General features: G+C 40.8%; 1 protein-coding gene across 1 annotated transcript in view; it reads left to right on the top strand.

Moving 5' to 3' along the window:
• The window catches only part of Ust (uronyl 2-sulfotransferase), a 262,683-nt gene that overhangs the window by 97,883 nt on the left and 146,545 nt on the right, over positions 1–18,255 (top strand). Inside the window, exon 2 of the mRNA XM_026401958.2 lies at positions 9,295–9,338. Within this exon, the coding sequence (XP_026257743.1) occupies positions 9,295–9,338 (44 nt within the window). The remainder of the gene's footprint in view (positions 1–9,294; positions 9,339–18,255) is intronic.

Genomic DNA, 18,255 nt, shown 5'->3' with positions numbered 1-18,255 from the left:
TGGAGTGTACAGGCCCGGGGCTGCTGTAGGTGGGATCAGTTGACTATAGTAATTGCTTTAGGGTAAGAAACTAATGGAAGGAAACAGAAACCTAAGTGATTCCATCTTATGCTTCTCTGGTTCTCCAGTTCTGCCTGCATAAGATCTTACTGTATGATTCCTGAGCGAATTTGGAAATAATATGTATTTATACTTAGGTTGTTATTATAGCAGTAGTGCACTGATCATTTGATTCCTAAAGTAATTTCCTTCTATAAATTTACCTTTGATATCCCCAAATGGATATTCAGATTTAATGAAAAGAAGTAATATGTTAAACAACAAGGCAGCGTTTTTGAGCTGGAAATAAAAGGGATGAGCATTAAATTGCTTTTAAGTTTAATTAGGAATGGGAGCTACTTTCTAAACCATAATTGATAACAGTTTAATTTGGATATTATTTTTCAGTGTCTGGAATGCTTGTTGTTCACATTTAGGATGAAGAAAATATTTTCAGGGTCTCATTGCCTTGTTAATTGACTGGGTAAGCATGTGAGATTTTTTTAAAAAAGATGTTTTTGTAAACCTGTTTAAATAGCCATAGTTAATAAAGTTATTTGTTTTAATTCAGTGGAAGATAATTTCATTAAAGCTTAAATAAAGCTGTGCCAGCAATTTTCCTCCATACAGTGTTTTTGGGGCTATGTTAATCTTAAGAAGTGGAGCTCCTGGAAACGTCCTTCAGTACACAGACTCCTCATTGTTAACAAGGGCTGGTGTGTGCTGACAGCTACCTCTCAGAGAAATGCAACCCACGGTTAGTGCTGGAAAGTGTGGCATTAGCATAGTTTTTTTGGCAAGGACAAAGTTGGGGGTGCTGCCAGCCTCCACAGTGACTCCTTCATTAATGGTGTCTTATCAGAGGCCTGGGCTCCAGGGTGGACATGCAGCCCCATGAGATAGTGTGCTAGGTAACCAGAATCCTGTGGGAGATGGCTTGTCCTGAATTTCAGAAAAAAGGAAAGGATTTCAGTCACTTATGATTTTGATTTTAAAAGGACCCATGGAGGAAAGACTTTGAAAAGAACTGCTTGTGTTTCATGAAAATTGACACAGGGTAGAGGCGGATTTTTTTTTCTTTTGATATCGACACTAATGCATATTATGGTTATGGTTTCTATAAGAGGAATGAAAATTAAAACATTTTTATTCTTCAGGGACCATTTCAGACAGAAATAGATCTGCTAATGCAAGATTTCAGAGTTAAGAATAAATTATATTCCCCAAGGTCCTGAAAGTTCATTTGCACAATGCTAAAGATAGTTCAAATAATTTGGGGGAAAAAAAACTTTTTGTACGTTTTAGAAGATATATTATATATATATATATATATATATATATATACATATATATATAAAATATTGGAAAGTTATAGAAAATATAAAAAATTATTTTATATTAACCTTAGTCTTTTATGATATAAACTGTCTCTCTGACTTCAGGACTTCCTTTGTTTTAAATACAATTATAAAATTAAATGTAACTGATAAGATTGGGTAATGTGTATGATGAACTAGCAACCATTATTTACCCTTTGCCAGCAGGCATTGTGCAGTGCTTTAAACACCTAACAGACACAATTTTACACTTGATGTCAAATGTACATTTACATTGAATGGATTTAATTCCCCTAACAGTCCTGTGACTTAATGTCTTCATGTGATAAATGGAGTCATCAGCCTCAGATCACTCACTCCACTGAAGGGCAGGTCTGAGCTCTGAACCTGTCTTTGGATTTCACTTCCACTGTTCCTTGACACATCGGTTCTGTTGGTGGATCTTCCTTAGTGCATTCAGGGATTCTCCTGGGCTCCTTTCCACTCTCCCTCTAAAATAAGAGTGATAGTTGGTAATAACTACATAACGTCCTCACCACTGTACTCAGGAATCCTTCTTTGGGTTCTAGCAGTTTCCTCTTCATATGGTTTTGCTGGTCTCTATTGGGTTCACCTGGGTAAGGCATCAGGCTCATGCCCAGGCTCCCTCACGTCCTCTCCATCCCAGGCCCACTTCCTGGAAAGAGGAGCTATGTCTTTGAGCTGGGAGCAGAGAGTGTCTTTGCTTCAGATTTTCCGGGGCCTCTTACTTTCACACCCTGTGGGCATACTCCCTTCATGGGATCATATATGAGTGTCTCTGGAACTGAAGAAACAGGTGTTGTCCTGGTTCTTGCCTGTGCGGTCTGGGGAAACCCCAGGAGATGGAGGATTGTGTACCTACCCTCTTGTTTGGCCCCACAAAGCAAGAGCTTCACCAGAACAATACGTTGATTCCAGGAAACATAAGTTTCTGAAACTATAAGCTCTGAAGATTATTCTTAAGATTTCTGGAGCCCCAGAAAGGTTTCGGTGATCCATGTGGCTTAAGGGGTAAGCTCTATGCCTGGAGGTATCCTTTGCCAGTGCCCTCCCAGGCAACCTATAGCCAGCCTGGCCCTTTTCAATTTCCTCACACACTGGAGAGGGTGCTAAGCAGAACTGCTGGGTCAGCCTCCCCTGTGTCCAGGTGTTCTGTCTTGTCCTGAGATGTGACCCTTGTGTAGAAATCTCCCACCATAAACGATGGAGGTGACCCCTAATTAAGATGAGCTTGGATGAGCTGTGTTATTTTTTTACTTCTGGAAAATTGGATTTGGCTTGAGTTATGAAGTGCATTAATTTGTGTTTCAGAGCTCAGTGGTTCTCCACTCTGGCTAGACATTAGAATTACCTGAAGAAGTTAAAAAATACCAAATGCCTGGGCCTTATCCCAGCGTAATTAAATTGGAATAGCTAAGGCTGGGGCCTGGCATTGACATGTCTCAAAACCATTGCAGGCAAGTGAAATGTGCAGTGAGGAATGAAAACCCTGTAGGAAACAGAGAGGTCGTGGAGACGGCTCCTGTCTGCTGCTGCTGCCGTTATTCCTAGGAACACAATTAGTGCTGCTAGTGAACATGTATTAGGTGCTTACTGTGTGCAGGGATTGTTCAGAGCATTTTTTTATAGAATGAATTTACCTCATGTATTGAGGTATGAGTTTATCTCTGTCTACAGATTTGTATTTGCACATCTGTAGAATAGGTGAAGCATTCTCTGCTATACAAGCAAGATATGCCAGGCATGGTGTTGCACACCTGTAATCTTAATGCCCGGGGAGGCTGAGGCAGGAGGATCACAAGTTCAAAGTCAGCCTCAGCAACTCAGCAAGGCCCCAAGCAACTTAGTGAGATCTTGTCCCTAAGTAAAATATAAAAAGGTCTGGAGATGTGGCTCAGTGGTTAAGCACCCCTGGGTTCAATCCCTGTACAAAAAAAAAAAAAAAAGCAATATGTAACCAGTTTAGGTGTATATATGATTTTCATATTCATATTATTTCATATTATGCTTACCCTGCTTTGGTTCTGCCAAAGAAGACCTGGGTAAAATATAGTAAACAGCCAGAAATCTTCAGAGCCCAAGACACAAATCATGGCCTCCTAATTCCTAGTATCAGGCTTCGCATGAGTTTCTTGAAATGCATCTTTGCTAAAAATACTTTGTAAGATGGTTGAAGTAGGGAGACCTTGATATCATGGGAAGATGCTCAGGGAAACTACACGCCCACAAGCTGTAACTCCCATGTACTTGGGTTTAGCACCTTTGCACGTTTGCAAATGATTTTTCGTGTTCTATTTACAGCCTCCCCGGGAGGTCTCCATCATGAAGGAAGAGCGTGGGATTTGGATTGTGTTGTAATGTTGCTGGTTTCAAAGCCTGAGATCACTTACCTCCTCATCAGGGCATTTTTAAAGCATGTTAAACCACCAGAGTGCTGCTGGGTTTGTTGTGTAGTTCTGTAAGTGTTAAGGTGTGTGTTGTCACACCATCATCAGGGTACAGAACATGTTCCCAGTGCTGGCATGTGGCTTCTAATCAGAAGCCACAGCCTGTCTCCTCCACCTACTTGAACAGCCTGGATCAGCTTAAATTCCTGTAAGAGGCCGAGCTCCATGCCAGCCCTCACTAGTAATTTCTTAAAAGGACAGGTCCTGTAAAAGCCCAAGCAGCAAGGAGTGGGAATGTGGGGGTGTGCCATTCCTTTTTCTCTAGCTTGACATGATACTGTAATTCTTGATCCCTGAAGGAAGGACCCCAGACACGAAAAGGAGGCTGGAATCAGAACTCCAAAGGCGCAGGTTACTTTCTGGAAAGAAATGTAAAATTGTGTTCCTCCAGGCCTCTGAAAATAAGAACACACTCCTGCTATCCTGGGCTGAGACTGGGCTGCTGGGGGTGGCCACACACAGGCACATGGAGAAGGTGCCAGAAGAGAAACCCTCCTCCACCACTTCTTACCTTTCCACAGTGCAGATCCTAAGCGCCATGCCTGGAGGACATGGGTGTCATCTTCCTGTCCTGCAAGTCAACACTCCTGCCAAGAATCCTGTGCGAGGCAAACCAGCCTGAGCTGCTTTGAAGCCTTGGAGCCTATTCATGGCAGCACATTTTGATAACAGCTCATCCTTTGATCTCTGCAGTGAAGAAGTTATCCACTTCAATTTCAAAAATTCTGACAATTTTGTTGACTTTGTCCCATGAAAGCTTAAGTTCCTAGGATAAAAAACTGAAATATCAACTCCTAAAATTATACCTTAGGGAGGAGAAGCTTGGTATCCCTGGCCTTGGAAACACTTGTCCCCCTTTCACAACCTCTGTTGTCAGTGAGAGGCATTTACTGGCTCTGGGTTCTGATAAATTGCAGGGACATACTAATGGTCTGCTGGTAAGATTGTGGGGCCTAGCGTCCAAGTGCCAACACTGGTGAGCCCCTGTGTGCAGAGAGAAGTGTTAAGTAGGACTGATTCATTCGTGGGTCATAACAGCTGATGATGAAATTGTCTATAAAAATGGGAGGGAGAGAGAGGTAAGAAAATAATGAATTCTCTTAGGGTATTTTTGTATTTTACTGATGGAAGCATATCAGTGGTAGTCATACTATTAGGGTCTGAATTCTGCTGTGTTCTTTGCTTGATTGTGTGGCCTGGGTGAGATGCTTTTAACATATATCACCTTGTGGGATCCTTGTGAAGTTTGGATAAAACAGTTTTCTTTAACATGTCCTGGAAACTGAACCCAGGGGCACTTTACCACTGAGCTACATCTCCAGCCCTTTTTATTTTTTATTTTGAGATAGAGTATTGCTAAGTTGCAGAGATTCTCACTAAATTTGCTGAGACTGGCCTTGAACTTGCAGATCTTCCCGTCCGAGTCTGTGGATTCACTGGGATTATGGGTGTGCACCACTGAGCCTGGCTTAGGTAAAACAGTCCTTACAAAGTACCTGGCAAATGGTAAGCACTCAAAAAAGGTTAATGTATGGTCCAATAGCAATGATAAGAATTCCATATCTCATTTGGTTTCTAGGTTTCTATACAGAAGGAGGTACCCTGTAAATCGTGACTAAATAGATGAGAGGATGCTCAATGAGGGAGATTAGGAAAACTAGTAAATGTCAGCCAGCCCTAATGTGTTCTGCCAATGTTTAGCATCTTTGTCAGGCTTATTACCATGTCTCGTTTTTGATGTATGTTTAACTCTGCCCAATATGTATTGCTCGTCAACCCAAAGAAATAATTTAGAATAGAATCAGTGTTAAGATGGCCCCTAAGTCAAAGTCCTTACAAAAAGAGAGAGGAGAGAGAGAGAGAGAGAGAGAGAGAGAGAGAGAGAGAGAGAGAGAGAGAGAGATTCAATACAAGAGGGTATTATTGGCCATTTGCTGTAATAACATTGTTTTCTTAGTTACAATATTTCCCACATGTAAAACTGACAAAGGATTTAACAGTATATTGAGTCCAAAGGTGTGCCGTAGGACCTAGGCCTACACCAGTGGGGTCAGTTTTGCTTATTAATGAAAGGAATAAGGTGGGAGGTTCACGTTCACACTGTGTTGAGGCTTTACAAACTGGACATTGTGACTCCATGGAGGTTGGACATTCACAATCACAATGCTAACTTCTGTCTAGGGCTTACTTTGTCTTTGGTCCTGGGTTTAGTGCTACTTGTGCATAATTTTATTTAATCCCACACCATATCTATAAGCTGGGTGCCATCATTATCTTCAGTTATCAAAAAAAAAATAGAGAATAAGAAAATAACTCAGTGTCATGCAGTCGTTGTCATAGCATTGAGTTATAAGGGGGTGAATTATGAGGCAGACTTGTGTACATCTTCCTCTCCAAGATGGTGCTTCCCGCCCAGACCCCATGCTTAGTATTTTCTGTTCACTTGTTGAAAACATTGCAAACCATATGACTAATGAATAACTAAGGCTAAGGTGCAGGTGATAATTCATTTATTACAGTCTATGGCCAAGATGTCAAGAATGGAAAGTGAATTAAGTAGTATTTCATTTTTTAAGCCAATACTGACTACATACCATGTTCTTGAGGGGCTCTGTTATAGGAGTTGTAGCATTGAGCACAGTAGGCAATTCCCTGCCCTGAGGGAGCTTGTACTCTAGTTGGAAGAGACAGACAATAAGGGACTAAGTAAATAAATGTACTATTATAGAACGGGGCTATTCAGAGAGAACATCTGAACTGAGCCTGAATGGAAGGGGTGGGGAAGAGCTTTTCTAGAGACAGTTCAAAAGGCCCCTAGCTGAGCGCAGCTTGGTGCATTCTGGAGCAGAGAAAAGGCAGTTGAGGCTAATGGTGATAGGACGCAGGGCCTGGGTCATGTATGGCATCACAGACCATGGTGAGGGTCTTAGAAACACATTTTTTTCAAGCCATATCACTAACATGTTCTAAGTTACAAGGTTTAAAAACTCTTGTTGCGGGCTGGGGTTGTGGCTCAGTGGGAGAGTGCTCACCTAGCACATGTGAGGCCCTGGGTTCGATCCTCAGCACCACATAAAGATAAATAAATAAAGATTTTGTGTTCATCTACAACTAAAAAATATTTTTTAAAAACCCAAGTCTTATTGCTATTCAAGTAGAGGAAGAAAGTAGGGATAAATAAAGAGATACAGGGACTCTATTGGATGGCTTGGGAGCAGCTGATGAGAAGTGTTCAAATTTGAGTTATAACTTGAAGGCCAAGTCAGCAGGACTTCTGACTGGGGGGTAAGTATGAGGTGGGGGAAAGGATAAATTGACAAGCCAATAAGGAAGACAGGGATTTGGGGAATGTAATTGGAGCATATGAAGTTTTCTGTTTTGGATGTATGAAATGTGAGATGTCTTTAGACATCTAATCTGAGGTGCTAAGGTGTTGGGGTGCCTCATCTGGAGTTTGGGTTAGTGATCAATCAGTTGAATGAATCCCTTTAAGGGGCGTTTAGAAATGTTGGTTCTGTGGAAGCCTCTAGCATTTTAAGAGTGTTTTGTTGTTGGAGCTCTCTTTGATCCTTGAAATGATACCTGAAGAACATGCTGGAGCATGTTGGGATTTCTCACTTTTCTCTGGGGAAGGCACATCCTCATGAAGAGCAGATGGGAACTCTCTGCAGTCATACCGGCTATACTATTGTGAAATATTCCTAAATAGTTCTCTAGATGTCAGCAACCATTTTTATGCACATCTTTTTTATTAGGTCTGATATAGATCTTTCTACTTACGTGTGTTCCCCATGGAGTTCAGTGCAGTAATTAAGAGCTAACAAATGGTTAATCACATTCACATTTAAAAGGTTCCTGAAACAAGCCTAATCATGAGTATGGCTGGGTTTGCAACTTGCACATAAAAATTGGACCCTGTTATCCTTTTACGATATGCGACTAGCTAGTTAGAGTACTGTCCCTGTGGAAATAAGTGTGTTACAAATCAGAAGACTACAAAGAAGGGCTGCATGTTGACTCAGTGTGGAAAAATGTATAAGCCAAACCCCTCTTATTTATTATGTTTGGATACATTTCCCCAGTTTTACTGTCCCTGGCTTAAGCTTTGCTTCCCCCTCTCTTTTTTTTTTCTTCCAGTTTTCTAAGTCACTTTTAATCTTTATTTTCAAAAGCACCTTTCATCTATTCAAACTAGGGCATTTATCATACCTCCAAGTCTCTTCTTCTCTAAGTATTCTTGTTTTTCCAATAGCTCCTACACTGTGTTTCAGAAGTAGGTTCTAGTGAAGATTATTTTCCTGGACTCACAGGAGTCTCCTATTAGACTGATTGCATCATTGGCTTCCCCATGTGATCCAGTGTCACCAGATGGTAGCATCTGCAGTTCCTGGGCTGCATGGAAGCCTGAGATGTCAAACCTTTCGGTCTGCTTTTCAGATGGGCAGATGCCCAAACACCTCCGGAAAAACCAGTCTTCTCCTCCCTGCAGGTTAATTACTCTTGTAACTAGAGTAACTTACTGATTTTCTCCAGACCCCTGTTTTCGAGAATTCTAACCCATCTCTGATATTTGAATTAAATGAAGGAATATCTGGAAAGCACTTAACAGAGTACCTAATACTTTAAAAAATAAACTCAATAAATCTTGATTCCCTTCCAAGCCCTCCTGAGTCTTCTATTTATTCATCAGGAGACAACAGCCACACTGTCTGAAAACACACATGCTAGTAGGTGGCTATTAGTGAAGACCGGTCAAACTGGACTGAAAAGATAAAGAGAAATTGACAGCATCAAGGCGACTGGTGAAACAGTGGAGGTGTTCTCAAAGTATGTTTCCGGGATCAGTGACACCTACATCACTTGACTGATGGTTAGAAATGCAAGTTATCAAAACTACCGAATCATAATTTTGGGGACAGGGCCAAGACATCTGTGTCTTATCAATCCCTGCAGGTAATTCTGATGCACACTAAAGGTTGAAAACCAGTGGTCCAAGGGAATCTCAACAAGTATTGGGTGTGAAACAATGGTGGTGCATGTCTCTTCAGGTGTGAGTTTGTGTGAATGCACGCCCATGTGGATAGAATATTTGTTACTGCCAAAACTGTTAACCAAGCATCATAATGAAACTGGAGTTTTGAGATGAAGCTCAACTCACTGCTTCCGCTGGAAGGTGGGGTCTGCACGGGCTGCGGGCCTCTGCAGCCCAGAAGTGTGGCTGCTTCTCAGCAGTGACCAGAAGGCTGGCTACACGTCTTCACAGCCAGGAGCCATGCCAATAACATAAGCAAAGTCTAGCCAAACTGATGGATGAATTACCCATTTGTCTTTGGCACTGTTGTCTGAATAGAAATATATATAAAATGCTCATTTTCACTGACTTTGCATTAATCTTTTGGAGTTTTCAAAAAAAAAATGACCTGTCAACATTTTTCTTCTTTATTTTCTAGGAAATTCCACTTACTTGGATGACCATGGACCACCTCCTAGTAAGGTAAGGTCCTTTCCTTTGTCAGTACTTGGAGCTTCTGATTTTAGTAGCTCCTGGACCCCCATTCACCCCAACCAAATGCCCTCTAGTCCCAGAGCATTCACAAGAAAATAGTGGATGATGAATGACAAATAAATCTTCAACCTCTAATGCAGAGGAAAGGGACGAGCATGAAGAGAGTCATGTGACACGGAGGGGGAGCCATTACTCCCTTACTTGGAGAGCTGGATCTGCCCAAACACTGGAGCCACCAACTCGCTTTAGACCTTAACCAGCTTCTCCTATTGGCCGTCACCTCATTTGCCCTGGCTGGCCCATGAAGTTGTTCACAGCCCTGCCTCCCACGCCTTTGGGCCTGGTGCCAGACTCACTTCTGTCCCCTTCTCCCTGGCCTGCCTGGGATAGGATACTCTGTACAAGGCCCAGCCAGTGCCCTCCCACGGCTGCCCTGGCCTGGCCTGCATGCCCATTTTTTTTCTTCCTATAAGCAGTTCTGTTTGACTTTTAAGGTGCAGAACAGTCCTTTAGTGTAGTTTTTCCACCACACTCTATTTTCTTGAGCTCAATGAAAACCAAATGTCATTCTACTGAAAGACGAGAACAACAAAGTAATCATTGTGGATGAGAAAATCTATGTAATGCAATGTACTCTCTTTTCTTCTGAACTTCTGTCCTTTGTATTTTTTTGACATCATTTTTATTTTCCTTGTTGGGAATGTTGACAATAGTTGATCAGTCCTTGGGCCAGGGGAATGCCCTTGACAAAACGTTGGCAACCCTTTATCAGTCAGTCTTACGTTAAGAATTTTGTGTCTGGCCTGTGACACCTAGTTTACCAGTCCTTGGTTTTCCTAGTCGTTGAACACTGAAGGAGATGCCTACAAAGTGCAGTTATAAGTTCGTGATGAGAAAATGATGAGCCACCAATCTCAGTGGCCTTTTAAGCCACTTTACTTATAAACATGGGTTTTGGGAGCAGATATTTCTGAATGCAGCATGGGCTCTGCCACTTTCTAGCTGTATTATAGTGGGTGAAATTCTCAACATTTTGAGCCTCAGATTCTCAAGTGCAGAGTAGGGCTAAGTATACTAGCCAGCGAAGGATATCAGAAAGGATCAGATGAGCTGATGTATGGGGAGTATTCAGCACTGACATATAATAAATAATAAATCAGAAGTAACTAGTGCTTATGTGACTGGGGTGTTGTTAACTTTATTGATCAATTGGACAGTTGTATTTATCAAATTCATGAACAGCCCTACCATTTGACCTACTGCATGCTTATTGAGTGCTTATGATGCCAGAGACCCTAGAAATGAAAATAAGAAGCAACAACAATAAAAATAGCTCCTCTCCTACAGGAGCAAAAGCACGTAGAGGACTGTAAGGTCTAAGTCTAGTGTGCATCCTCACATCCTGGCTTGAGCCTCAAGACACAGAGAGGCATGTTATGGTTCTTCCTTGAACCTCATTGAACTGGACAGTGGAATCCAGAGCTGGAATCTGAATTCGTTTTCCTGGCTCCTGTTCCAGGTTTTTTGCACTAGGCTAGTATTCTCAAACTTGACTTGTATCAGAATCACCTGGAGGCTTATTAAAATTCAGATTATTGGGCACCACCCCCAGAGTTCTGATTGAGTCAGTCTGGGGCAGGACCTGAGAACTGGCATTTCTGACAGACTCCCAGATGAGGCTGATGCTGTGGGTCAAGGGGCCGCATTTGAGAATTGCTGGCCTAAAGGCCACAAATAGAGAGAAAACCACTTCCCTGGATATTTTCTGTGTTGTCTTCACTATTATTAACTCAGAAAGAGTGACATGGCTTATTACCTACAGTTTTATTTATCAATATAATGGTGACTCACCATTGTTAAGTGTCCTTATAGTGAAGACTATTTTCTTTAGGCAATAACCAGCCCAGGAAGGGAAGATGGGCGGGGGTGCAGATGGCCTGCTGGGTTTCCTCACCACTAACTGCCTTTGTCTCCCTGGAGGTTAGGCTCGCCTTCTCTACTCACTGTCCTGACCAGTGTCAAGGGAGGGGGATTAGCTGTTTGCTTCATTGGCTTGTCAAGATATTACTTGGGCTCCAGGCTTGTCAAGCAGGGTTTTTCCTGGTCAGAAACTCAGGCCCATTTGATATGAACTTGCCTTTTGGAACTTTGTTCTTGGTGGCCAGCTTGGACCATCTCTTCAGGAGGCCTGCTGGCCTGGCTAAAGCTGGACTTCTGTCCTGCCTGCCCCTCTGCCAGCGTCGCCAGTGTTTGGATTTGATGTTTGGTGTGCTCACTCCTCTTCCGCCGCTCAAGTTCCCAGTGATCCACAAAAACAATCAGGTGGTATCTCATTCTTTTTGACCACGTTCAGAGTAAAGCCAGTTTTGTAAACTCTTGTCCAAGTTTGAAAATTGTGAACATAATCTCTTTAGACCAGCAGAAGTTTTTCAGAGATTTTTCTCTAGAACCATCTGCTTGTTGTCTAGGAATGGAGTGGCAAAAACACTCCTGACTTTTTAAGCAGAAGCCATAATAAGAATGTAAAACTGGGTAGGAATAATATTGGTATGTGACCATCTCTTTATCCATGGTTCTGACTTCTGGCAGGATGGAATTGAATCTCAAAAATGATGAGGTCAGACTTCCAGATAAAGGTCCCTGGAGTGTCCCCTGGGGTGGGGTCCTAGTTATTTAGATCTGCAGATCACTGGCTTATCCAGAGACACAGTGGCATCCAGAGGATAAGGACTCACACATGTCTGGCTTCTGGAGTGGACCCATCCTGGCAGGGGAAAGTCAGACCCATGCCAGAACCATATTTTTCATATTTGTTTAGCACTCAGAAATAACTTTTTGATGCCAAGACTCAAAAGAGTTGTGCTCTAGATAAAATAAGAGTTTAAAACCCTGAAAATATACTGAGGTTACAGCAAGTTCTCATTTTATTAAAAGTTCAATTTCACAAGTTTCACATTCCACAAGTAATAGCCATTTAGGGAATGGGGTGTGCCACACAGCATGGACTAGGCCCGGGTCCTCATTCTCTCCAGTGTTTTCATAAGGAAAAAAACAAAACACCTCTGATTTTCACTTGTTTTTGAAATCCATTTGGACCTCACAGCTTGCCTCAGGTTTTGAGCAAAGCTGTTATTGAAAGGTGGATGTTAATGTTTTCCTCTGGCTACTACTTTTTACCACCACTGTGTAGCTTAAGGTTGGAGCCCTAGTGAGAATGGCCACGGAGATCTCTAGTGAATTAAATAGAAAGATATTCTTGAATACACACTCAGGTATGAAAAAGCAACTATGGTATGATAGCACTTTTTGTAAAATTATATGCATACGTGTTTACGTCTACAGAAAAAAAAAAAACAAACCCTGGAAGGCTATAGTGTTTTCTGCAGGTTTGAATTTATTAAAGTAATGCCTCCTCAATCTAGAAATCAGAAAAATCCATTTCCAGGTGTAAGAGAGTCAAGTTAAAGATTAAAAGCCCCCGAAGCAGCAGGTTGGTGTCTTCCCCTACTTAGCTTCACTCTACCTGGAATGTGGGTACCTGGTGGGGGAGCAGCAGGCATCAGCAATGAGAAGTTCAGTGGGCATAAATAAGATGTGGTTATCATTTCACATATGTAAGGCTCCCAAATCTGATATGTAAGGAGAGCTGTTCTAAGCAACTCGAGGATAATAAAATCACTATCCATAGCTGATTTATATCTTTTCCTAAGTGCCAAGCACTAGGCTAAGCACTTTGCATGCAAAATTTACTCTCTATAAAACAGGAAGTAATTTTTTAATCCTTATTTTACAAATGAGGGAACTGGATCTTAGGGAGGGTACTAATTTGCTGAAGGTCATGCACTAAGGATTGGATTTGGGATTCCAGCCCAGAGCTGAGTAGCTCCAGTCTCCACGCTTTAACCATTTCAAGATGATAAATTTAAGTAGAAATACAATAATATTTTTTTACTGTATTTCTTGAGTTTTACACCTTTAAATAAGAACCTAGTACACTGATTAGTACATACACAAACTTAACCCTCAGTTTCCCAGCAAAAAAGACAGCATTTACTGTTTGAATTCGGTAGACAGTTTTTAACTTTCAAAAATGAGTTGATTTGTGCTTTACCTTTTTCTTTTAAATTACCTTTGTATAAATACCTGCCTTTGGCATTTTTCCATTTTGCAAACAGCATATAATGTAAGTTTTGATTTCCAAATATCCCAGATGACAGAATACTGTTCCATGTTATTTAGCAAAACAGGATAGGCCCCATTTCTGCACACAAAATAACATTTGATGAAGTCCTTCCTCTTGATTCATGGACTACATAAGAATATTGTATTTTCTTTCTGTTCTTATGAATATATAGTCCACTCATTGATTCTTGAGTTTGAGATGTTCAATCTAAGATGTCATCAGGATTCAGTGCAAAGTTTCGCATTCATTATCAGGTGCAGCAGTAGCAGAATCTTGAGTACTCTCTGACTCTTTGCGTTCACCTCTGATTCTTCTAGTGCCTGAGAAACCCCTCTGCCTCCTCAGTTTTCCTCTCTTTGTCATTACACGTAGGTATAAAAAATTCCAAATTCTCTCTTTAGTATAAGTTGAAAACTACAAAGAGGCAGACCGGGTAGTTTAGTGGTAGGACACTTGCCTCACATGCATGAGGTCCTGGAAAAAAGAAAACCATAAAGAAGCTATCTCCAGTCTTTGTTTTTATCTTCTGGAAAGACAATGCAATACTTGACTCATGCAATAGGAAATGTAAAGGGTGATGCAACAGTCACAGTTTATTTTACCACTGATTCCATCCCGTGGGCCTACGCCATTGACTACAGTAGCCGTGAGACTCATGAGGATAATTATATTCAAACTAATTAAAATTTAAAAGATAAAAATTCAACTTCTTAGTTGCATTAGTCACATTTCTAATTCTCCATATGTGTCCTTGTACAACACAAAGAGAACATTTATATCATCAGTAACCATTGTTTTGGATAGTAGTATCCTGACATTCCATCATTCTTCCACTTTTCTATTATTTTAGTATTTTTAAAGCACCTGAGCATAATTGATATATAATGGATGGGTAATTATTTCTGAAATAGCAGTGTTAAAATTAAGAAAAATTAAAATCACTAAGATCTCATTAATGGATCTTAGATTTTCATTTTAGGGTGGTAATTGCAAGGTAGATGAGTTTTATTCTCTTTAGTTTAAAAAAAGTATATTTTCTCTCCCTCTTTTTGTAGATACTAAGAAAGTAGAGTGGAGTATTAATCCATACAAATAATTAGAACTGCTCAAAAAACCTGATAAGTTAAAAATTGGATCTAGTGGATCCTGATCATATACTGAAAGTTAAGTTATATTTTATACCTTTATAATTTTGTATAAAAATAATTTTTATATATAAAATCAGACCTATTCTTTATCTATATAATGTGCTAGATAGTATTAGTATTCAAAATTCTATTTTAAAATAGGCTCATTAGAAGAGGGTATATAATTTATTGCTGAGCAATACATTATAGTTTAATGCTGAGCAAGCATTCTGCAATCAAGTGAAAAGTGCTGATATTAATTCAGTGGTAATTAATTGTATAGTGTCTAACAGTGACCAGCAGTAATAGTTGCTTGGTAAGGCTCAGTCCCTGTTACACATTGCCTGGAAGCTAATTTCCCTTTAGTATTAATTCATTGAGTACCTAGTTTGTCCAAAAGATCAGGAAGATGCACAAATAGTTGAAAGTAACCTCTATCATCTAATAGTTTATTATATTATCTAATTGCATCATAAGGTTTAATGGAATCAAAGACTTTGAGAGCACAGGGTTCTATGGTGATACATGTTGAGGTCTAAATGGGCCTATACAGACAGCTTCATTCAGTCAAGCATTTACCGTGTACCAAGTTTGTATTGGGCTCTGTGTTAAGTGCTGGGAGCATAAGACTATAGAAGTCACAATCACTGCCTGCAAGGAGTTTAGAGCCCAATGGGAAGGATGGACTTATAACCTTATAATGCCTAAGCAGGCTGCTGGGTGCTTTTGTGAGAATGAGCACAGGTTGAATACTCTAGGAGAGAGTCATGGAGGCTGAGTAGGAGGAACTAACCATGTCAAGGAGTCTGATGTGGAGGTGTTCTATTAGTCAGCTTTCTTGCTGCTGTGACAAAAAGGCCTGGCAAGAATAGTTTTAAAGTAGGAAAAGTTTATTTTGAGGCTCATGGTTTCAGAGGTCTCAGTCCACAGACAGCCAGCTCCATTGCTCTGGGTCCAATGTGTGGTACATCATCATGGCAGAAGAGTGTGGTGGAGGAAAGCATCTAAGGACATGGCACCAGGAAGCAGAGAGAGAGTCTCCTCACTTCAGACAAAATATGTACTTCAAAGGCACATCCCCAGTGACCCAGCTCCTTCAGCCACACCCTGCTGGCCTACAGTTACCACCCAGTTAATCCCTATCAGAGGATCAATGCATTGATTAGGTTAAGGCTCTCATAACCCAATTATTTCACCTCTAAGTTTTCTTGTACTATCTTACACATGAGCTTTGGGGGGACACCTCATATCTAAATCATAGCAGGAAGGGATGAGAAAGGGTGAGCCCTACAACTGGGGTTTGTAGAGCTATAGTAGTAGAGATATGAACTTGTGACACTTTGCTTTCACAGGAAAAAGAGAAAAGATGATGACCTAGGAAATGGGGACCATGTCTGCATAATGATGGAACAGCAAAAAATTGTATAGGAGTGATCAGTCACAAATCCAGTTTTGAGTGGTGGTGTGGATCAAATCATACCTGCCCCAAGGATATAGAATCACAACTCCAGAACCTGTGAATGTAATCTTATTTGAAAGAGGTTCTTTGCAGTTGAAGTTATACTAGGGTAGGGTGGACCCTAAATCCAGTATGGCTGATGTCTTTATAAGTAAAAAGAGGGAAATTGGACACAGAAGCAGACATAGACACAGAGGATACCATGATGCCACAAGCCAAGGGATACCAAGAGGCATGGAGCAGTCTGGCAGGCTGTCCCTCTGAGCCCCGAAGAGGTAGCCAACCCTGTGTACACCGTGATTTCAGACTTCTGACCTCCTAGACAATGCAAGAATAATTTCTATTATTTTAATCTATCGGTTTCTGGTCTTCTGTTATGGCAACCCTAGGAAGAAATGCAAACGGGTTGAGTTTAGTATCTTCGATTACTATGACAGCACGGAGGGTCACTCCCTACTTGGCAAATTATTTGGTTGGTTGGATTTAATAAACATTGAAACCATCCTGAGAAGCCTGTCATCAGGATAATTTAAGAGCATCTTTTTCTATTTTCAACATTTAGTAGTCAGATTTCCTTCAACTTCCTTTTTCACTTTTCCTCAGAAAGGTGTGTTGTTGCCTTTAGCTATGTTGTTATCCCCAACATTCCCTCCTTTTTTTCCTATTTGAAATTCATTGTACTCTTTAATTGCTATTTTATATACAAAAAATCATCTGAGGTGACATCATATTTTTCTCTGACCAGGACCTCAATGATAGTCTATTTATTTAGAAGAAAGTTACTGAGGGGACTGATGTCCCATTGCCACAGGGTGAGGGCTAGGAGGGAAACAGAAAAACATTCACAAAGTCTGTGGCCCTTTGGAAAGGATGTCCTTGTTTTTACAGAAATCATCTCAGCCTGATGTTTTATAACACTACCCCTATGTCCCTAAGAAAGATTTTGGTTTTGATTTATTTTTTCCCTTTTAACAACTCCTTTAAACTTGACAGCCCTAACCCCATTAGCTGAAAGATGTTTTGAAATGTTTTCTTTAAAAAAGAAAACAAATAAATAGGCACCCCCTGGCCCCAGGGATCCCATTCTGTATTTCTAAGGAGTTGAGCCCAAATATCTTATATTCGCAGCAGGTAAACTACTTACAGAAGATATTGAGAGCATGATTACTTTCAAATTGTTGGGCTGTTAACTTGGAAAAGGTTTCTGGATCCCCAAAGCCCATTTCCCTGGGAGGCAGGATTACTGGATTTATGTGCACAGAGTCTCCTTCTGTCAGCCTCAGTTTTTACTTGGAAGAGTATGACAGAGATTTAAGAGAATAATGAATTTCTTGTTTTTATCCCCCAAACCTCACAACCTGTTTTTTCAGGCTGTAGATGTGGCCATCCACCATGTTTTCCTCCTGTCTGTGAGAACCTGTAGGAAACAAATAAATCTTAGTGTGGAACTGGGTCGAGTGTGGGCCCTGTCCAGCATGCTTCCTCTAGGACAACTGTCCCTGAAGCCATGGCTGCTGAAAAGTGGGTGCCCCTGGTTTTATGGCTTCTCTATATCCTGCTGTAAATAGAATCTGCCATGGCAAAGATTCACATTGTGGGATTTTCTCTGAAAAACAAACTAGGGTTTTTGATCAAGAAGTTTATAATACCTCCTGATTTCTACGGCAGCAACTATGAACATTCTTTGTAGTTATTTTTAAATTATGAAGCATTCCAAACACAAAATATTAGCAAGATTAATAAAGCATACACCTGATATGCCCAATGGACCAGCCCCTTAGATTTAACGTATTTCAGTGTTAACTTGCCAGATGCTTCCTTCTGACTTGTATGTTCATTCTTGGTGTCTAAGGAACTGAGGAGCATGGATTTTAGAATCAGACCTGAGTTCAAACCTAGCTATGTGATATAGTTGTCCTGGTTAACCTAGAATAAGTACTTCCTCTTTGAGCTTTGATTTTTTTTTTTATTTCTAAAAGAGGTGCTTGCTGGCCCTCCCCACCCTGCCTCGGAAGAATATAAAAAAGAAAATCAGCTAAAGGAATTGTCAAGTTTAAAGGCTCCTAGCCCCTCACCCTCTGAGGATCATGAGGCTTAAATGGAATAACTGGAAAACACCTGGCATGGCGCGAGGTA

The sequence above is a fragment of the Urocitellus parryii genome, chromosome 8 (genome assembly GCF_045843805.1).
Source record: "Urocitellus parryii isolate mUroPar1 chromosome 8, mUroPar1.hap1, whole genome shotgun sequence".
In the NCBI taxonomy this organism is placed as follows: domain Eukaryota; kingdom Metazoa; phylum Chordata; class Mammalia; order Rodentia; family Sciuridae; genus Urocitellus; species Urocitellus parryii.
The sequence above is the reverse complement of the archived record's forward strand: the minus strand, read 5'-3'. Positions and strand labels throughout refer to the sequence as shown.